Below are 22,813 nucleotides of genomic sequence, written 5' to 3'. Positions count from 1 at the left end.
ACCTCAGCTTAGAAAGATTAAATGTCCAAGGCTACACTGATAACAAGTTGTAGAACTCAATTTAGTCCAGTTCATGGTTTACTATATCACTTAGGGGCAAGATACTATATGTGGAGAATGATAAAATGGAATGGAACTTTTTAAATTTTGGTGATTAAACTATGAATGATAGAAAAACCTCATTCATATAAGTAGAATTAAATTTCTTTTTCTCAAATATATCCATAGCTTGTTAAGATAATGTATAGAATTTTAAATATAAATGTTTTAGATTTTCACTTTATAATAATTATAAAAATTATATAATAATATAATTTATAATAATTACCTTGATAATAATTGCTGAAGTCTAAGTCTTTTAATTCCATTATCCTTTCTAAAACACATATACACAGGTATTTATAGCTAAATTATTACAAACACTTGGTATGGGTAGCATATTTATACATTTTATTAAGTATTAGTAAATAGTTAAAGCTTGAAAGGTTGATGAAGGATAAGGAAGAGATAAGGTAACAAGACATTCCTAAAATTTGGCTGATACATTGCTTTGTCCTGGGCTCTCTTTTCTTTTTCTCTCTACATTCTTATCTGGAGACCTCATCTGCTCTCATTTGTTCAAATATCTCTATGCAAATGAATCCCTAGTCAGTCTTTAAAAATTAGAATCAACTCTTTTCCAAAAATGAATAATATGGAAATGGGTTTGGGTGATATATATGTATAACCCAGTAGAAATGCTTGTCAACTCCAGGAGTGGGGGAAGGATAAGGGGAGGGAGAAAACATGAATCATGTTATTATGGAAAAATTAAAAAAAAATTAATTAAAAATTACATTCATTCATTCCTGGAACAGGGATACCCTTCCCTTTTCCACTAAGGGGCCTATCTGCTTTGGACCCAGGCATGTGGAATAGATAAGAGTTAAGTCTTGGGGGTAGCCAGATCACCTAGAAGACAGATTAGACTCCTTTTCTTGTACTTTGGCTTGCTATGTTTCCCACCTTTGTATTCCAGGATAGATTTACTTAAAAGTGAGTAGAAAGGTATGCCATGTATAAGTCAGTTATGTGACAGGTTTCCATTACATAAAGAAATAGTTAATATAAAAAGGCTTCCATAGGTTTATATTTAAATAAGAGCTTAAAACAAATGTTAGTAGTTATTTAATATTAAATCTAATATGCATCATTATTATAAATAGTTCTAAAAATGAAGTTATTTGTAGGATTGTTGAATGGGTATTGTTAGATTTCACCTTGCCTCTCCATAAGGTCTTCTGGCCAGAGATTAGTGCCATTTTGCAGCTCTGGTAATATTCTCCCAAGAGTGTAAATGTCTCCTGTCAGTAATCAATTTCAGTCTATGGACCTAGCATCCCTACTCCCTTGTCCTAATGAGGTTGTTACCAAGACTGTTGGTTTCCATTTCTGGGTTGCTGTTAATCACCTTCAGTGATATTAAAAAAATACAAAGTATAAGAGACATCCAGAAAATACAAAGTAGAAGATGCATCCAGGATCTCCAGACCCAGCATCAGATCTTCTGTGTGACAGACTTATTCTAGATGGCCATATGGTTGGTCATATTTTGGAAGGATATCTCCCCTTCCCCCCCCCCCCCCCCCACCTACTCTTTCTTATTTACTTTTTTTTTCCCCAGAAAAACCTCTCTTTAATCAGGAATAGGGATAGGTCCAATATTTGGCCACCACACAGAGCCAAAGCTCTGGGTCTCTGGGGACATATCCCTGGGAGAAGGCACCCTGCTAGATGCCAGCTTTCACCGACCCCTCCATTAGAAGGCATCTTGCTAGATACCAATTCCCTCTTATTTTTTATGCTTCTTTTGAGTTTTGTATTTGGACATCAAATTTTATGCTTAAGGTTTGGTCTTTTCTTCAGGAATGCTTGGAAATCTTCTATTTTTTTCAATGGATATACTTTACCCTGAAAGAATATAATCAGTTTTGATGGGTAGGTGATTCTATTGTGTGATCCAGTTCCATTGCATTCCAGAATGTCATATGCCAAACCTTCCAATCCCTCAATGTGGAAGCTGCCAGATCCTGTGTAATCCTGACTGGGGCTCTATGATATTTGAATTGTTTCTTTGTGGTTGTTTGCAGTATTTTCTCCTTGACCTGGGAGTTCTCAAACTTGGCTATAGTATTTTGGGGAGTTGTCATTTGAGGGTTTATTGCAGGAGGTGATCTGTGGATCCTTTCAATTTCTATTTTTACCCTCTTTTGTTCAAGAATATCAGGGCAGCTTTCTTGAGTAATTTCTTGTAATATGTTGTCTAAAGTTTTTTTTGTTTGTTTTTTTTTTTAATCATGACTTTCAGGTAGTCCAATAATTCTTAAATTGTGTCTCCTGGATCTATTATTCAGGTCAGTAGTTTTTCGAGATTTTTCATATTTTCTTCTACTTTTTTCATTCTTTTGATTTTGTTTTTTATTGTTTCTTAATGTTTTGTAAAGTCATTAGCTTCTCTTTGCCCATTTCTAATTTAAAGAATGAATTTCTTCCATTACCCTTTTCCTTTTCCATTTGGTCCATTCTACTTTTCATGGTACTCTTCTTCATTGGGTTTTTTGTCTCTTTCCATTAAGTCAATTCTGTTGGGTTTGTTTGTTTTTTTGGTAACTGTTTTTTTCTTTGGATTTTTGTGCCTCTTTTTTCCATTTGACCAGTTTTGCTTTTTTTTAAAGTTGTTATTTTCTTTCTGAATTACTTTCATTTCTTTTCTCCACTTTTCTTTCTTTATTCTTCAACCTGTCTTATTTGATTTTTGAATTCCTTTTTGAATTATTATGGTACTGGAGACCAATTCCTGACCTTCTTTGAAGTTTTGCTTGTGATTGCTTAGAGCTTATCATCCCCTGTTGATTTTGTGCTTTGTTCTTTGTCACCATAGAAATTTTCTAGGGTTAGGTGTTTCTTTTGCTATTTGCTCATTGTCCCAGCCTTTATTTTGCCTGTGGACTGGGAGTTTGGAAAGTTGCTGATTCTGTCTCCTCTGCTGGCTTTAAGGTTTTAGCATTGTGATCTATTTTGTCCTGGCTAAGGGTTTCTCCACAGAGCAGACATGAAATGGCCAAGCACGATGGACTTCCTGGCCTCTGTGTAGGCTGGTGCCAGGACCTGGGACTTCAAGGGATGAGTCTGGGATGCTGTTGTTGGTGTAGCCTTTATGTTGGGATTCTGAAGTTAACCTATGCCTAGTTGTGGAACCTGGTACAGTAGGTGGGAGGAGCAGGGTTGACAAACAGTCCTCTGTGTGCAGTGTTTTTTCTGGTTCCCTTTTATCCTGTGAAAATTGACTCTCTGGCTGCCTTTCAAGTTGCATTCAGCAGGAAAGCTCCCTCACTCTATCTTGCTGTTGTATTTTGACTCCTGTTGTTTCGAGGTGCTTTTAAAAGATTGGTTTGGAAGGATTGTCAGAGAAGTTTCAGCTTTTGCTGCCCCTAAATTGTCTTCTTCCTAATTCCTCCAACCTACTGAAAGACTGCAATAGATACACACTATCTTTAATTAAGAAGAGAGAAGGCAATTGAGGGAGTTCAATCAGTTAATCAACAAGGTGCTACTTTCTTTTAAAAGTCTACTGAGTCATTGATACATCCTGCTCAGTGGCCAGTAAAAGGATTGCTTTGTTATCTTCAAGGTACTTTAGTCCTTCAGTTCTGAATCATATATAATCTGTGGAATCAGACAGTGAAGCTCTGCCCATGGGATGACCCCTTTACATATGTGTGTGTATGTATGCCTATATATATATACTTAATGTTTCTTCTAATTTCCATTCTCATATTATCTCCCCTCATTATGTCACTTAGATTTTTTTGAGTAAAACTTAATATGTCCAAAACAGAATTCATCTCCTCTTTCCCAAAACTAAACTTGCCCTTTCTCCAAACGTCTCTATTTCTTTTTGAGGCACCAGAATTCTCCTAGACACCCAACTTTATGACCTTTAAATAATCCCTCATTCTATTTCCACTTGTTTCCCATATCCAGTCACTTGTTAAGACCTCTTTAACTATTTCCCAAAACCTCTTGCATCTCTCTTCTCTTCACACTAGATCAGTTGCCCATGACCTCTTGCCTATACTACTATAAAAGTTCCTTAATGATCTGTGCCTAGGAAGGTGAAGTCAAAGGAGAAGGCTCTGCCCCCATCCTGTAGACCTTAGAACAGGGTTGTCCACATTCTCTGAAACTTGAGATGCCTACAATCAGGTTCTGTGAGTCTGGATACCCTTGGTGGAAGGTGGACCTTTACTTATTGTGTTTCTGATTGGCCTCTCAGGGAGCACTGGTCAGAGTCAAGCATGATGTGGATTTTTTTGGGGGTTGGGTCAGAGGATGTTTGAGGCTTCTGACATTTTTTTTTTTAATTTAGAGGTTGTGACTGAATTTTAAGTTTGGTTGTTAAAAAAAAAAAGCAGAAACCAGGCTACTGGATGAAAGAAGAAAGACAAATTTGTAAAAAATGCAAAGGTGAAATCAAAAAGATTTGGGATTTGTATTTACTTTAGATAGAGGTCTCCAAACACACCCCAAAGCAAAATTTTTTCAAGTATCCCCAATATATGTTTATTTTATAATGTACTAGATAAGGTAACACCTGTGATAATGGATCATGTGGGCTTATGTGTTCTGAGCGGGATCCCATGAGTCTTATTAGTTGCTGGCTGCCATAGGGCTAAAGCCAGTTGGGTATCCACATTAGCATCAATATGGTAAGCTTCTGAGAGTGGCCACCAGACTGGCTAAGGAGGGCTGTACTGGCCTAGGTCAGAAACAGAACTGGCCAAAACTTTGGAATTGGTCAACAATGGGATTATTGTCTATTAACATTTTCAGACAGCACAAGGATAGAGACAGTTTCAAAGTCAAGAATAAACAAAATATAATTCATGTGTTATTTGCAGACCAAACATTTGTAAAAGAATGAGCTAAAGATGAAATAAATTATTTTTAAATATATATTTTTAATTTTATTTAGAATATTTTTCCATGGTTCCATGGTTCCATGATTCATGATTCCCTCCCTCTCCCTGCCCCCACCCCTGCCAGAACTGAAAAGCAATTCCACTGGGTTATACATGTATCATTGTTCAAAACCTATTTCCATGTTATTCATGTTTACATTAGAGTGATATTTTAGCATCAAAACCCCAATTTTATCTCCATTGAACTATATAACCAATCATATATTTTTCTTCTGTGTTTTTGCTCCCACAGTTCATTCTCTGGATGTGGATAGCATTCTTTCTCCTAGGTTCCTCTAGATTGTCCTGCATTGCTGCTAGTAGAAAAGTCCATTACATTTGATTGTGCCATAAGGTATCAATCTTTGTGTACAATGTTCTCTTGGTTCTGCTCCTTTTACTCTGCATCAATTCCTGGAGGTCTTTTCAGTTCATGAGATTCCTCCAGTTTCTTATTCCTTTTAGCACAATAATATTCCATCACCATTTGGTTCCACAACTTATTCATCCATTCCCCAATCGGTGGACACCCCTCATAAAATATTTTCTTAACAGTGCTTAAACGCATTTGTTCTCAATAAGCATTTTCATTATATTGAGCAATACAATTTAGTATTTACTATATTCCCCAATTATTTTATTATGAACTTGATAGATATCAACAAAAATATTCATATATGTATAAAGAGAAAAAAGAATGTGCCACTGTGAATCTGTAATGGATAGCATATTTTTAAAAAATACATAATAAATTTAACAGTAATTTCACTACTCTTCTTTGTGTACACACTTGTCTCTGAATTTCCTTTTGCTTTCCTCTGTATTTTATGAGTTTTTCATTAATTTTTAATATACTATTATTGCTCCCTCCCCAGTTTTCTTCCTTTAAATAAATTAAATTAACCTCCTCTCTTAAAACAAATAAATATAGTTGAGCAAAACTTTTTAAATGAGGTTTAAACCTTAAAAAGTTCAGGAATAAATTATGTCTCATTCCTTAATATGGAGTATTATGTAGTATCTGTTGCAACCCCAAATTTTTAGTATTATCTGTATTAGAGAAACACATTTCATATAAGATCAAGGGGAGAAAATTGTCATCACTATTATTTGATGCAGTTCTAGAACTGCAGGCTCTAGAGCTATAAGGTAAAAAGAATGTGATAGGATAAAAGTAAAGAAATAATGAAATTGCCCCTTTTTTGCAGAGGATAGTGTGCTTAAATAAATCTGGAAAAAATATACAAAGATACATAGATGTGTACAAGTTGAATAAGTGCATTATTGGTGCATTTTGGTATCATGATACTGAATTGATAATTTGTGAAGGATTTTGCAAAAATTAAGCCAAATTTTCACTTCTTACAAATTAATTTGAATATATTTCATTTCTATGTTTGTAATAGTTTCAAAACTCTTCATTTTTAATATTTAAAAATAGATTAGAAAATTATGCCTCCAAATTTTCAGTGTGCGCAAATATGAGTTCTTATAGGCAATAAGTCATTTTTGGCTATAGAAGTTTAGTTTTTAAATCATGATGGCTTCATACTGTCATTAAGTAATATTGTATACTTAAAGTAAAATTTATTGTTTATATTTTATTTTATCATTATTATTTTAGTCAATTTAGAATATTATTCCTTGCTTACAAGATTCATATTCTTCCCCTCCCTTCCCGACTTACACCCTTCCTGTAGCTGACAAGCAGTTCCACATTTGTCCTTGTTCAGAACCTATTTCCATGTTGGTGTTTGCATTAGGATGATCATTTAGAGTCTACATCCCCAGTCATATCTCCTTGAACCATGTGATCAAGCAGTTGTTTCTTTGGTGTTTCTACTCCCACAGTTTTTCCTCTGAATGTGGATAGTGTTCTTTCTCTTAGATCCCTCCAGGTTGTTCAGGATCACTGCATTGCCACTAAAGAAGTCCATTACATTTGATTGTACCACAGTGTATCGGTCTCTGTGTACAATGTTCTCCTGGTTCTGCTCCTCTCACTCCACATCAATTCCTGAAGGTTGTTCCAGTTCCCATTGAATTCCTCCAGTTTATTATTCCTTTGAGCACAATAGTATATTCCATCACCAACATATACCACAATTTGTTCAGCCATTCCCCAATTGAAGGGCATCTCCTCATTTTCCAATCTTTTGCCACCACAAAGAGCGCAGCTATGAATATTCTTGTACAAGTCTTTTTCTTTATTATCTCTTTGGGGTACAAACCCAGCAATGCTATGACTGGATCAAAGGGCAGACAGTCTTTTAGCACCCTTTGGGCATAGTTCCAAATTGCCCTCCAGAATGGTTGGATCAATTCACAACTGCACCAGCAATGAATTAATGTCCCAATTCTGCCACATCCCCTCCAGCATTCATTACTTTCCATTGCTGTCATGTTAGGCAATCTGCTAGGTGTGAGGTATCACTTTTTCATGTGCTTATTAACAGTTTTGATTTCTTTAGCTGAAAATTGCCTATTCGTGTCCCTTGCCCCTTTATCAATTGGGGAATAGCTTGATTTTTTGTACAATAGGCTCTTTATAAATTTGAGTAATTAGACCTTTGTCAGAGGTTTTTGTTATGAAGATTGTTTCCTAATTTGTTGCTTCCCATCTAATTTTGGTTGCATTGGTTTTGTTTGTATGAATACTTTTTAATTTGATGTAATCAAAATTATTAATTTTATATTTTGTAATTTTTTCTAGTTCTTCCTTGGTTTTAAAATCTTTCCTTTCCCAAAGATCTGACATGTATACTATTCTGTGTTCACCCAATTTACTTAGAGTTTTCTTCTTTATATTCAAGTCATTCACCCATTCTGACTTTATTTGGAGTAGGGTGTGAGATGTTGATGCAAACCTAATCTCTCCCATACTGTCTTCCAATTTTCCCAGCAGTTTTTATCAAATAGTGGGTTTTGGTCCCAAAAGCTGGGATCTTTGGGCTTATCATAAACTGTCTTGCTGAGGTCATTTACCTCATGTCTATCTCACTGATGCTCCTTCCTGTCTCTTAGCCAGTACCAAATTGTTTTGATGACCACAGCTTTATAGTATAGTTTGAGATCTGGGATTGCAAGTCCTCCTTCCTTTGCATTTTTTTTTCTTGATTTCTCTGGATATCCTTGATCTTTTGTTCTTCCAATTGAACTTTGTTATGATTTTTTCTGTTCAGTAAAAAAAAGGTTTTTTGGTAGGTCAATGGGTATGGCAGTATGGCACTAAATAAGTAAATTAATTTGGGTAGGATTGTCATTTTTATTATGTTAGCTCGTCCTGCCCTTGAGCAGTCCATGTTTTTCCAGTCATTTAGATCTAGTTTTAATTGTGTGGAGAGTGTTTTGTAGTTGTGTTCATATAGTTCCTGTGTTTGTCTCGGCAGATAGATTCCTAAGTATATTCTCTAGGGTGATTTTAAATGGAATTTCTCTTTTTAATTCTTGCTGCTGAGATGTGTTGGAGATATATAGAAATATTGATGACTTATGTGGGTTTATTTTGTATCCTGTAACTTTGCTAAAGTTCTTGATTATTTTAACTAGCTTTTTAGTTGATTCTCTAGGATTCTTTTAAGTACAGCATCATATCATCTGCAAAGAGTGATAGCTTGGTCTCCTCATTGCTTATTTTAATATGTTCAATTTCTTTTTTCTTTTCTAATTCCTACTGTTAGTGTTTCTAGTACTATGTCAAATAATAGTGGTGATAATGGGCATCCTTGTTTCACTCCTGATCCTATTGGGAAGGCTTCTAGTTTATCCTCATTGCAGATGATTTTTGTTGGTGGTTTTAGATATATACTGTTTATTATTTTTAGTAAAGGCCCTTCTATTCCTGTGCTTTCAGTAGGAATGAATGTTGTATTTTGTCAAGGCTTTTTCTGCATCTATTGAGATAATCATGTGATTTTTGTTGGTTTGCTTGTTATTGTGGTCAATTATGTGGATGGTTTTTCTAATACTGAACCATCATTGCATTCCTGGTATGAATCCCAGCTAGTCATGGTGAATAACCCTCATGATCACTTGTTAGAGTCTTTTTGCTAGTATCCTATTTAAGATTTTTGTGTCTATGTTCATTATGGAGATTGGTCTGTAGTTTTCTTTCTCTGTTTTTGACCTGCCTGGCTTTGGAATTGGTACCATATTTTTGTTGTAAAAGGAATTTTTTTAGCACTCCTTTGCTTATTCTGTCAAATAATTTGGGATTAGTTTTTCTTTGAATGTTTGATAGAATTAATTTGTGAATCCATCTGATTTGAAGGCTTGTTCAATTTCTTTTTCTGATATGGGGTTATTTAGGTAATCTATTTATTCCTCTGTTAGTCTAAGCAATTTATATTTTTGTAAATATTCATCCATATCTCCTAGATTGCCATATTTATTGCCATATAATTGGGCATAATAGTTTTTAATGATTTCCTTAATTTCCTCTTCATTAGAGGTAAAGTCTCCCTTTTCATCTTGGATACTGTCAATTTGGCTTTCTTCTTTACTTTTTTTAATTAGATTGACTAATACTTAATCTATTTTATTGTTTTTTTCAAAGTACCAGCTTCTAGTCTTATTTATTAAATCAATAGTTCTTTGACTTTCAATTTTATTAATTTCTCCTTTGATTTTTAGAATCTCTAATTTAGTCTTCATCTGAGAAATTTTAATTTGTTTACTTTCTAGTTTTTTAATTTGCATTCCCAATTCATTGACCTCTGCCCTCCCTAATTTGTTAATATATGAACTCAAGGATATACATTTCCCCCTGAATAATACTTTGGCTGCAACTCATAGATTTTGAAAGGATATCTCATCATTGTCATTTTCTTCAATGAAATTATTAATTGTTTCTATGATTTGTTCTTTAATCAGTTTTGGAGAATCATATTGTTTAATTTCCAATTAGTTTTTGATTTGCCTCTCCATGTACCCTTACTAATGGTTATTTTCATTGCATTGTGGTCTGACTGTTGCATTTATTATTTCTGCTCTTTTGCACTTGTTTGCAATGTTTTTATGCCATAGTACATGGTCAATCTTTTTTAATGTACCATGTGCTGCTGAAAAGAAGGTGTATTCCTTTTTGTCCCTATTCAATTTTCTCCATATATCTACTAACTAATTTTTCTAAGATTTCATTCACTTCTCTTACCTCTTATTTATTTTTTGGTTTGATTTATCTCGTTCTGGTAGAGGAATGTCAGATCTTCCACTAGTCTAGCTTTTCTGTGTATTTCATCCTTGAGGTCCCCTAGTTTCTCCTTTAGAAATCTGGATGCTATGCCATTTGGTGCATACATGTTGAGTACTGATATTTCCTCATTGTCTATACTGCCTTTTATGAGGATATAATTACCTTCCCTATCTCTTTTGACAAGATGTATTTTTACCTTTGCTTTGTCAGATATCATGATTGTGACTCCTGCCTTCTTTTCATCAGTTGTTGCCCAATAGATTTGACTCCATGCTCTTACTTTTACCTTATGTGTCTACCTTCCTCATGTGCATTTCTTGTAGACAGTATATGGTAGGGTTTTTGTTTCTTAGCCACTGTAGTATTCGCTTGTGTTTTATGGGTGATTTCATTCCATTCACATTCAGAGTTATGATTAACACCTGTGTATTTTCCAGCATTTTGATTTCCACTCCTAGTCCTGCCTTTTCTTCTTTAACTATTTCCTTCCAAACCAGTGTTTTGTTTTTAATCAGTCCCCCTAATTCCCACCCTTATTTTGCTTCCATTTCTACCCCCACCTCCCTTCTTATTCCCCTCTTTTTTTCTTTACAGTCTTTTAAAACTATGCTTCCCCCTATCTACCTCCCTTGTATTGCTTCCCTCCCCACCAGTCTGTTTATTACCCTTCTATTTCCCTATAGGGTTCAAATCAATTCTCTGCCCCAATGTATTTATTTGAGTGTTCTTCCCTCTTTGAGTCAATTTTAATGCAGGTAAGAGTTGAGTATTTCCTATCTCCAACCTCTTTACTCTTCCAGTGTATTGGTGTTCTCACCCCCTCCCACCTTGCTTCTTTGTGATATATAAATTTGCCTCATTTTGTTTCTTTTCCAATTTTAATTAGTATTAACCTTTTTTAAACTCTAGTTGTGTGTGTGTATATGCATATATATACACATGTTTATATATTTTTATATACACACATATGTATATATTTATGCATATATATCTATATCTATATCCATATTTATGTCTTGGCATTTCATTCTATACAGTTTGTCATTGTTCCCTCTTAAGTATAATTCTTCTAGCTACCCAAGTGATAATAAAAATTTTTAAGAGTTAGCAATGTCCTCTTTTCTTATAGGGATACTTATCATTTTGACTTATTGGGTCTCTTAAACAAAGTTTGTTTTATTTTATTTTGTTTCTCTTCCCCTTCCCCCCCTTTCTTAATTACCTTTTGACGATTCTCTTGAGTTCTGTGTGTTGGCATCACATTTTCTGTTCAGGTCTGGTCTTTTCTTTACAGATGCTAGGAATTCTTCTATTTTGTTAAATGACTATACTTTCCCCTGTAATAATATAGTCAGTTTTAATGGGTAATTGATTCTTGGTTGTAGACCTAGTTCCTTTGCTTTCTGGAATATCATATTCCATGCCTTTCAGTACTTCAGTGTATATGCAGCCAGATCCTGTGCTATTCTCACTTTGGCTCCATGGTATCTGAATGACTTCTTAGCAGCTTGCAATATTTTTCCATAGTCTGATAGTTCTTGAATTTGGCTAAAACATCCCTGAATGTTGTCAGTTGGGGATTAAATACCGGAGGTGATCTGTGGATTCTTTCAATCTCTACTTTTCCCTCTTGTTCTAGAATATTGGGGCAATTTTCTTGGATAATTTCCTGTAGTATGGTGTCCAGGCTTATTCTTTCATCATGGTCTTCTGGTAGACCAATGATTCTTAAGTTGTCTCTCCTGGAATTATTTTCTAAATCTTCTGTTTTGTGAATGAGGTGCTTCATATTTTCCTCCATTTTTTCATTCTTTTGATTTTGTTTTATAGTGTCCTGCTGCCTTGTGAAGTCATTTTTTTCCAATTTTGTTTTCTGGTTTTTAAAGACTGGATTTCATCCCTGGCTTTTGGATCATCCTTCTTCTGGTCTGATTTTCTTTGGAGGTCATCTTTCATCTCCTTTGCCTCATTTTCAAGCTGATTAATTTTGCCTTTCAAGACACTTTTTGTTTCCAGATGACTTATCTTGCTTTTTAAGTTCTTTTCCCAGTTGTCTTCTGTCTCTCTTAATTGTGTTTTGTATTTCGAGTTCTTCCAAAGCCTGTGTCCAATTTGCTGGAGTATCTGTTTTTGCTTGCTATTTATTCCTTCATCCTTCTCCATTCCATTTTCTCTTTGTCCATTGGCTGGATAGAAGCTGTTGATTGTAATTTCTTTTTTCTTTTTCTGTTGTTTGCTCATATTTGCCCCTTCTTTCCCCCCTGTAGTTGTCTGCACTCTTGCTCTTCTCATTATGTACTGGATCTGTTGTTTTGAACTTTTATGTCAGCCTTCTCCCTTGGAACTTAGCAAGTCTCTCAGAGCAGTCTGTGGGGGAGGTGTGTTAGAGGTTGCACTTCCCTGTCCTCTGAAGACTTGATGAGATTAATCCCAGCTGAGTTGAACTTGCAGAGCTGGATGTGCCCTGAGGTCAAAACCTTGGGAAGGTTCAGGGCAATATGGAGTGTCTATGCTGCTGCAACTAAGCTGCCTGCTCTGGGCTTCTCCAACTGCTTCCCCACTGCCTGTGTTCAATATTCTGAGCCTGGCACAGCTTTTCCCACAAGGTATTCCCTCCAGAGCAGCACCGCTGGATGCTCAGAGCTCTCAGTGTGTGTGTGTGGGGGGGGGTCCTGGGACCTTCCTTCTTCCTTCTCCTTAAACCCAAGTATTCTCAAATTCAGGCTTTGGGGGAGTTTACCTTTTATGTTGAGTCCAGCAGGAGGATTCCTTGGCTCTTTCCTGTTGTTAGGTCTGATTTTTAGTACCCTAGGAGCATTTAGTTTGTAATTGGTAAGGAAAGGCCTTCAGAGGTCTGAACTTTAGCAGCCTCCATGCCACCATCTTGACTCACAAATCAGATTTAATGTTAATAATAATTAATAATAATCTATGATTTAGATTTTTTCCAGATTAAATGTGATAATTTCACCACAGTTTGATGATCTCATAATGTAATTTTTTTTAAACCCTTACCTTTTGTCTTGGAACCAATACTATGTAGAAGTGGCAGGAGTGTGGTAAGGGCTAGTCAGTGGGGGTCAAATGACTTGCCCAGGGTCACACAGCTGGGAAGTGTCTGAGGTCAGATTTGAACCTTGGACCTCCCATCTCATGGCCTAGTGCTCAATCCATTTAGCCACCCAGCTGCCCCCATAATGTGGATTTAAGTTTGTATTAGGAATAAGAGAAGTGTCAATTCTGTTATTTTCTTGTTTGCTTGTGCTTCTTATATTACTAATATCTTTAATTGATGGTTTCTTTACAGGATTCTTTTTTAAAGAATCTTGTAGTTTTTGTAAATGTTAGTATAGTTAATCAACTTATATTCATGGTTTCTTTGAAGGAATCTTTTAAAGGTAAATGTCTTTTTTTTGTGTGTGAGGGTTAGTTTAGTTAAAAATAGATGTTATTCACAAATTGCCTTGACCAAGCACATGTAAATTGAAGGATGGAGAGAAGACAATGAAAATCAATGAGTGAGAGTACCACTTGTCTACATCTCACTGTTAGGGAACTCACACTCATTTCTTTAGGATATCTTGTGTGGTGCATATGGCACAAAAGTATCTGACATGGAATCTAATGTATATTAAATATCAGGAAACTTAAAAAATTTTTAGATAAATATAAATAGTTGTTCTAATATTTTCTTTCTATATACTCCATTTTGGAGAACCCTAGTTTAAATGAAGGTGTCGGTGACCTTAGAACAAGTACAATGGAATTTTTGTGTGTAGAAGCCAGATTTCCAAGTTTTAATATCTGATAATGACAATAGAATCAATAGGCTTATCAATGACTTGAGGAATTTAGCCTGGAAAGAAAAGATAAAAAGAGCTGGTTTATCCTTTTGGTTTGGGTAGTTTAGAAACATAGAATCTCAGAATTGAAAAGAATCTCCAAAGTAGTAGTCAAATCATACCTCACCAGAAATTCCTTATCTATAGCCTCAGTTTGTACATGTTGGAAAGCAACTGTAGGAAGTGAATCTGTAGAATGAGAGAGACTAATGGCACCAGAGAGAGGAAAAAAATGAGTGGAATTTAGGTCCCAAGAAGAAATGAAATTTAGATCCCTATGAATGAGTTAGCTTTAGAAAGCAGAGGACCATCTCTGCCTCTGAGACTACACTGTATATTCACCTATTCCTTATGCTCCTATGGTTTTGTGTATTTAAAAATTATGTAAGGTCCAAAGATAACTCCAAGGGGCTCATGAGAAAAAATGCTATCCAAAATCAAAGAGGGAACTGCTATAATCTGATTGCAGAACAAAGCATGTTATCTTTAACTTTATTTCCTTCATGAGTTTTTTATTGTATGTGTAATGTGTCGTCTGTCACAGCATGAGGAATGTGGAAATATGTACTGCATGAAAGCACTGGTAAAATCTATAATAGGCCATTTACTGCCTGGGGAAGGGAAGAGAATGGAGGGAGGGAATCTAAATCACAAAATGTCAGAAAAGAATTATCAAAAATTGTTTCTACATATAATTAAAAAAGTCAAAAAAGAAAAATTTTAAATTATATGTCATTTGTATATGTGACAAGAGCAGTTTTTAGGTTTAAGCAATGCAAAATAAATTGTTATACAATTTCCTTAAACTGTGTCTTTGTAGCTGGAGCTTTGTTTGTGGTTACCATGGAAACTGCTTTGGTGTTCATATTAATCATCTTGCCCAGTTTATGCTGCTGTAATAACAAATAGACTATATTGTCTGAAATCTCAAAAAAAATCTTTTAAAGACATGAATTTTGTTTTGTTACGTTATCATCCCCCTCCCCACTGAAAACCACAATATTAAATAAAAAGTTTAAAGGAAAGAATTTTTTATTCTTAAAATTATTGCTATTTGAAGATAGGATCATGTTTTTCATTTGTAAAGCAAAGGAGTGCCCTGGAAACCTCTCTGAAAATATAGTCAATGTTTGTATCTGAAATAGGCTTATAGAAACCTACAATTACAACAGGAGTAGTTTGCACTTCAGTTTTTCCAAAGAGAGATCTCATAGATCAGCCGCTGGCATAGAAAGATACATATAAATCATGAATGCAAACCTTTTGATTTTTTGGTATTATAAACTCCCTGGAAATTTTCTACTTTGCCTAACAATGTACTGAAAAAATCTGTTGTTTGTATTGCATGTCTGTATGTATGTGAGCAGGAACTAGATTTGTGAATTCATTGTGGAGGTAATCAAAGGTAGAGAAACTCCCTCTACCACTGGAGGTATCTGCATATTCTCTGCAATTTAGAGTTTTAGAGGGTTGGGTAGAGCACTGATATATTTAATGACTTGCCTGAGATCATATAGTATGTGTCAGATGGAGAAATTGTACCTATATCATCTTATCTCTGTTTTCACCAAGCTTCCTATCTCACACAAATATGTGAATCTGTACATATGTAATGTATGTATATACACTTAAACAAAGTGCTCAAAAAGTCTTAGTTTGGTTTTAAACGTTAATAGCTCAAATTGAACTAAGACTAAATTCTATAGTGATATAAATATTTGTGTGTGATGCCAAGGCATTTTGGAGGATTCAAGAAGTGGATTAGGCAATATTATGGTGTGCAAAATATTTGCTTGGTAAAGTGTAATTACAGGAAACGTGAAAATCAGGCATTTTTATAGATTTTATAAATGATTTGTGACAAAGTGTTCACATTCTTTAGATATGATATCTTGAATAGATGTTTTCATTTTTGAGATTTTTCATTGCAAAATAGAAAATATGGTAAGAGTATTGGATTCAGAAAACCTAGGTTCTGGTTACAACATTGACATTGATGATGCTGGGCAACTCCCCTTTCTTTATTGAACTTTTATAGTAGTCAGGTGGGTGGTACAGTTTTTAGAGTATTGGACCTGAGTTCAAATGGACTTGACACATAATAGCTGTTTGATTCTAGGCAAGTAACCTAAATTTTGTTTGCCTCAGTTTCCTTCTTTGTAAAAGAGAGACAGTAATAGTACCTACTTCTCCAGGTGGTTGCAAGGATCAAATGAAGTAATATTTGTAAACTGCTTTGCTACCTTGGAAGCACTATATAAATGCTAGCAATTATTACTGTTTTCATCATCTACAAAATAGTATCTCACTATCCATCTGATAGAATTGTGTTCCTTCTTATTTCTAAATCTATAATCCTAATGCTTTGAAACTTAAAAAAATATTTTGCTTTGCAAACTCTAAAGCACAAGAATAGCAAATTTGGACTTAGAAGAGGTCTCAGACGTTTTCTTCTTCAAGATGCTAATTCTATGAAGAGGAAATTGAGGGCCTTAGAAATGAAGACTCTTGTCCAATATTAGTTGTATGTGACTAAGCTAGAGAATTTATACTCTGGTCCTCTAATTTTAAATTGGATTGATTCTTACATTGAAGAGAAAAGCTAAATGAATGAAAATGATTTTCAAGAGTTCTTCTTGGGATGTGAACAATTATTCCAGGAAAAAACGTAAAAACATCAAAATATCATACCCTTGATCTTTCTCTTACCCATAATTGTTCTTCTTCAATATTTTTGAACTCTTTTGAATTCTTTTATCTGATATAATCTGTATTCATTCCTTCTTTCCCTCTGCTTTGTACTCTATCCTTGTTCTTTGCCCTAATCTGTTTTCTGGCAACCTCCAGGATATTTCCCTTCTTCAATAAATTCACTTTCCTCTCTTAGTAAGAAAATAACCTCATACTTGGGGTTTCAGTATACACATTCATTGATATTATTGTATTCCTTCAAACAAACTTAAACTCTCATTTCCTCAACTTTGTCATTTCCCATGATTTTCTCCCTCCCTAACCTCAGCTACACAGAGATGGTCATAACCTGATCCTATCAACATCCACAAATATTCTACTTTTCAATTCATAAACTCAGATATTTCCTTCCCACCCAAATTATCTTATATTTATCTATTTGTACTTCTTATTTTTGTATTTATGTGGTATAATATATTTATATGTATATTAGCTACTCCATTTTAAATGTAAGCACATTGAGAGAAAGAATGGTTTATTCTTGGCACTTTTATTCCCAGTGCTCTGTATAGCACCTGGTAAATAGCAAGAGACAAATAGATATTTGATAGATTTTTGTCTTACCTACAGCACCAAACAATACAGTAATAAACATACATACAGACACAGTTTTTATATATATATATATATACATATATATATATATAATAAAAATGTATCTGGATTTTTGAGTGAATATTCAAATCAACTATACAACTACTTACTGAAAATCTAATGTTCATATAACTTTTTTTCCCACAAATGGCACATTCAATAGATGGGTATGTGTTCCTATGCAAAAAGGTAAAAAAAGTGTATCCTTGGAAATATTCTGAGGTTACTCTAGGCACGGGATGGTGAATCTATGGCATACAGAGACCTCTGAGGAGGCATAAGCTGCTGATGAGACCAAACTGTGAAGAGGACAGAAGGAAGTATATATGAGAGATGTTGCAAAGGTAGACTCAAGCAGGATGTAGTAACTGATTGGAAAGTGTGACAGTGAGGAACTGAGTTTGATAATTAGATGGTGAGCCCTGACAATAGGGAAGTTAGAAAGAAGGGGGATTTGGGGAAAAAGAAAAAACAACCAAGTTTAGTTTAGTACATATCAAGTTTGAGCTATTCATGGGACATCCAATTTGAGATGTTGATTGGATAGCTGGAGACATCAGACAAATCAAGAGAAATGTTGGGGCTGAATAAATAGGACTGAGATTTATTTGCGCAGAAAAACAATGATATATAATCCATGATTACCAAGTGAAATCCAGTTGAGGTTATAAGTTTGTAGAGAGACAAGAGACATAGAACCATTTTGGAATCTCCTTGGATTAGGTAGAAGAGATTCTTCACCATTTCTTTAAGCATAATTTTGTTTCTTTTTCCCTCTCTTTTTTCCCCCTTAGGTTTGTCTGCTGCCAAACTCTTGGCTGAATATGAAATAGATGTTGTAGTTTTAGAGGCACGGAACCGAGTTGGAGGAAGGACTTACACTTTGAGGGTGAGTACTTCTAATATTTTGTTCGTAGTATCTGACAAAGGTTGTAAATACAATTAGATTCAGAGGACCAAGAAAGACCCTGAGAAATCATTAAATTCATTTGCTTGTCTATAGAAAAAACCTTGGAACCTCAACTCCTCCATCATATTAGTAAGGACTACATAAGTTTTCTTCATCACCCAATAACACATAATCCTTTTCTAATTAGGAGGTTTTTAAATCTTTTTGGCTGCCTTTAAATCAAGGATTCACAGTTCCAATTTCCCATCATTTGCTTTTGTGTGTTACTGTTTACTGTCTCTACTTGTAATATGATAGACTTTTTGTTCAAAAATTAACATAAAGATGAATTTTCCTTTACCAGTATTGTTAGGTGCTGAAATGATAAAACAGGATAATATGAGTTGAAGAGCAGGAAGGAAATTGAGAGTCAGGAAGATGGAGTCCCAGATTTTCTACTAATTAGAGGGGTGACCCTTGGATAAAGCATGCCCAAACTTTCCTCCTCTTCCAAATGAAGAGGTCAGAGTAGTTGATCAGAAGGTTGTAATTTTTAATTTTTAATATTGTCTAATTCTCATTAGAGATACCTAATAGTATTAGCCTGGATTGCTGATTCATTATTTATGGCTCTCAATAGATACATATGTATCTTTTTATCCTTAATTCACTTATGATTTAGGTCACAGAAAAGGGATATTCACATATAAAAAAGACAATCAAATTCTTTTCTCCAGGAAGTGTTTATATGTCATAATTATTCCCTGTATATATTCACTGCCTCAGGCTAGTTTCATAGGTTTCCATGCTGTATCATTTCTGTGTATCAGGGATTCTTAATCTGGAGTCCATGGAGAGATTTCAGGAGATTCATGAACTTGGACAAGAAAAAAATGTACATCTTTATTTTCATCTAAATAAATTTTAGCATTTCCTTCACTATTTAACAACATTATTCTGAGAAGAGGTTCATGACACAAAATAGGTTAAGAACCCTCTGATGTATATCATTGTTACATAAGAACACACCACTATTTATAGCAAAGTGTTCCAGTTTTCAAATCAACATTTGCTAAATGCTTAGTGAACAAGACTTTAAACCTATACATTTTCAGAGTGTGTGAGAGAAAGGGAGAAAGAAAATATGCATCTACAGAACAATTATTTAATATAAGGATATATCAGTAATATCAGTAGATTGATATTAATATGAATAGACTTTTTCACAATAGGGGAACAAATAAAACATTTTGCAAGGAGGCTAAGATGAAAGTTGCCTTTGATTAGACTAAATAGTCCTATTAAAAATTCTACTAATAATCCAAATAAAAATACCAAAATTTCATGTAATTTCAGAGAACTTTCACCTGGAAGCTGTACAGTATTCCCGAAGACTGATATATTTCTTTTTGGAGTTAGATGCTCTAAGCAGAAAACTCACAAGCTCGTTCTCTACTCCATCGATTCCCATTTATTATATACCATTTCACCATTATCTACCATTTCACCATTACACAATCCCTGCTATCATCTCTCCTCCTTTCTGTAAAATATGAGACAAGATTCTTAGCTGAGGGAATGGGGTGGAGGGGACCATGGGAGTTTTGAGGGGGGGATGAAAACATTTAGTAGAACTACTGTGAAAGTGGAAAATCGAGTTGAAGAGGGAGGTAGAGTAGAAGTGCCTAGCAGCAGGGAAGAACCAGTCATAATATTTGTGTGATTTTCTCCACCTTCATTCAATAGCATATGTGTAGGCCCAAAGTCCATGAAATAGTGTGAGTGACTGAAGGCTGAGGGGTGGCTGGATGCTGCCCTTGATTTAAGGGGTTGAGGGATTCAAGAGAGGAGGCCAATGTAGAGTTGAATTGGTTCAGTGAGTCAGGAGTGTTAAAGAAGGGTCAAGGCTGAGAAAAAGCCACTGTGTCTAGCAAATAATGTCTCCTGTAGCAAAATGTACGATCACTGAGATTGCTAAATATTTTGTGAAAAAGTTTAATGTTCTCCAAAGAGTTGCTCAGTTCTACTGGACAATCCTTTCCTTCATCTTTTTTATTTTTTTTCATTCCTTAAAGTACCTAGTCGTCCTCACTTTTCCCAACCTTACTTTACTGAGATTGAAGTTACTACACAAAATTTTCCACTTTTTCATTTTAAAATAGCTTTATCTTTACCCATTAGGTCTTTCCTTCAATTCAGAAACAAGAATGATCTTTTTCTGTATTTAACCATTCTACTTACGGTCCTTTCTTCTTTCCTTTCTCATGTCCTGTGAGACCTTGCCCAACCAATTTCTTGGTCTTTCAGCAAAGATTTTTTTTTAAACATTTGCTATGTGAAGAACACTGTTAGACACGAGGGAAATTAAAAGATTACTACCTAAGATAATGTCCCAATTATCATTTATCTAATCTAGTGTAAGCTAATTGGCCTACCATTAAAGATGAATACCCTAGGGGCAGCTAGATGGCTCAGTGGATAGAGAGTTAGGCCAAGAGACAAGAGGTCCTGAGTTCAAATGTGTCCTCAGACACTACGATCCTGGGCAAGTCACTTAACACCCATTACCCAGCCCTTATTGCCCTTCTGCTTCAGAACCATTACACAATATTGATTCTAAGATGGAAGGTAAGGATTTAAAAAAAAGATGAACACACTGTTGGAGGGTTTTAAGCTATAGTTTCAGGAATTTGGACCTACAGAATATCTTGAATTTGACAAAGTCATCCCTTATGAGCCTGAGCTGTGAATGTAGTTCAGATGGGGTTATTGTGAGTTCTCCACATCTCTGCATTCTCTCTTGATACTTATTCAATATTCACTAAGTTATAACATCTTGTCACTTGTGCCTCCCCAATGTCTCTTGCATCTATCCCCTTCTCTCTACTTACATTCCAGCCTCCCTAGTTTTCATCCCCATTACCTCTTGCTTGACTTTCCTCATTCTAATCCATCCTCCATACGACTAGAATACTTTTCTTAAAACACAGACCCTCCCATTCTCCTGTTGCAGTACATTTTAGTGGCTTCTTATTGCCTTTAGCATCCACTAGAAAATCTTCTGTTTGGCACTTACAAAAGCCCAGCCAAACTAGCCGTTGATCTTCTCCATTTTCTTCTTCCATGATTTTGAACAGCCTGTCGCTTTTGCAGGGATCTCTCCTCACTTCTGCCTAGTTTCCTTTAAGCCTGTCTTTCTACACTCTTGCCTTTCTTCACGGCCCTCCTGCTAGTGTGTCTCGGCCCAGTTATCTCATAATGGTTTTGTGCACACGCATGCGCAAACACATGTCCCCGTCAGGAGAGAAGTTCTAGCATGGGGCCTGGCCCACAGTGATAGGAATAGGAATTGGGGCCATGCTTTCATTCATGTGGGGAATTTCCAGATAAGAAAACACAGCCAGTGCCAATTGGCACCTTCTCTGTAACATTTGGTCTTAGAGATCTGCCTCCCCCACGGTCACAGAGGAAGGACTCCCATACAGCCCTCCTTTCTCAGACTTAGGCTTTCCTAGCACAGTACTGCTGTTGCTTGTTGAGCCATATGTGACTCTTTGTGACCTCAGAGACGGTCCTGTCTGTGAGGTTTTCTTGGCAGGTAGGGGTTCCATTAATAAATGGAGTGTGATTGATCGCATCATCTTACAGGTATGCTGCCACATTAATCATTTACTATCTCAGGTCATCTTACCCCTTTTCTACAAAACCGCCAATGACTTCCAGTGCCTACTGAATAAAATATAAATTCTTTAGCCTTGCAGTCAAGCTTCCCCAACTACTTTTTCTCAACTTATCTCTCCCTTCGGACATTCTATATTTGTAACCATATCAGATTACTTACTGTTCCACGACTACTTACTGTGATCTAAAGTTTCTTGCCTTTGCTCATCCTCTTCTTTTGGACTAAAATTATTCCCCTCAGTAATATTACAGACATTATTCTCCCAATTTTACAGACGAGGTAATAGAGGTTCAGAGAATTCCCTTGTGACTGAGTATCAGAGAGAGCATTTGAATCCAGGTCTTACTGATTCCATATTTATCACTCCATGATGAAGGTACACAATTAAAGAGGAAATCCTTTGTAATGATTCATATTGTTCTTTTAAAAAAGTGTTTAGGGAGCAGCTTGGTGGCTTAGTGGATTGAGAGCCAGGCCCAGAGATGGGAGATCCTGGGTCCAGAACTGACCTCAAACACTTACTAGCTGTGTGACCCTGGGCAAGTCACTTAATCCCCATTGCCTAGCCCTTACCACTCTTCTGCCTTGGAACCAATACATACTATTGATTTTAGGACAGAAGGTAAGAGTTAAAAAATGTTCAATGAAAATCTTTCAACCTATCTTTTTGTTTTAATATTTTTAGAATGAAGTCGTTGATTATGTAGATATTGGTGGAGCCTATGTGGGACCTACTCAAAATAGAATTCTACGATTGTCTAAGGAACTGGGTTTAGAGACCTATAGAGTAAATATAAAGGAATGCCTTATTCATCATATAAAGGTAAGCTTCTATTTTTTGAAAGAAATAAATGATTCTCA

At 35.4% G+C, this 22,813-nt stretch overlaps 1 protein-coding gene and 1 long non-coding RNA gene across 12 annotated transcripts in view; one reads left to right on the top strand and one right to left on the bottom strand.

The window, feature by feature from the left end:
• Positions 1-22,813, top strand: part of MAOA (monoamine oxidase A) — a 141,380-nt gene that overhangs the window by 13,560 nt on the left and 105,007 nt on the right. For all 11 annotated transcript variants that reach the window (XM_056826107.1, XM_007493318.2, XM_056826108.1 and 8 more), the window contains exons 3-4: positions 18,176-18,270; positions 22,638-22,775. In XM_056826107.1, coding sequence (XP_056682085.1) covers positions 18,176-18,270; positions 22,638-22,775 — 233 coding nt within the window. The remainder of the gene's footprint in view (positions 1-18,175; positions 18,271-22,637; positions 22,776-22,813) is intronic.
• LOC103103221 (uncharacterized) lies at positions 19,008-21,763 on the bottom strand. Its single transcript, XR_466957.3, has 3 exons — positions 21,194-21,763; positions 20,512-20,615; positions 19,008-19,147 (listed from the first exon to the last, which is right to left on the bottom strand). It is a non-coding gene; the product is annotated as an uncharacterized LOC103103221 (long non-coding RNA).

This window comes from Monodelphis domestica, chromosome 4 (assembly GCF_027887165.1).
Source record: "Monodelphis domestica isolate mMonDom1 chromosome 4, mMonDom1.pri, whole genome shotgun sequence".
Classification (NCBI taxonomy): Eukaryota; Metazoa; Chordata; class Mammalia; order Didelphimorphia; family Didelphidae; genus Monodelphis; species Monodelphis domestica.
This window is presented reverse-complemented; position numbering and strand designations above follow the sequence as displayed.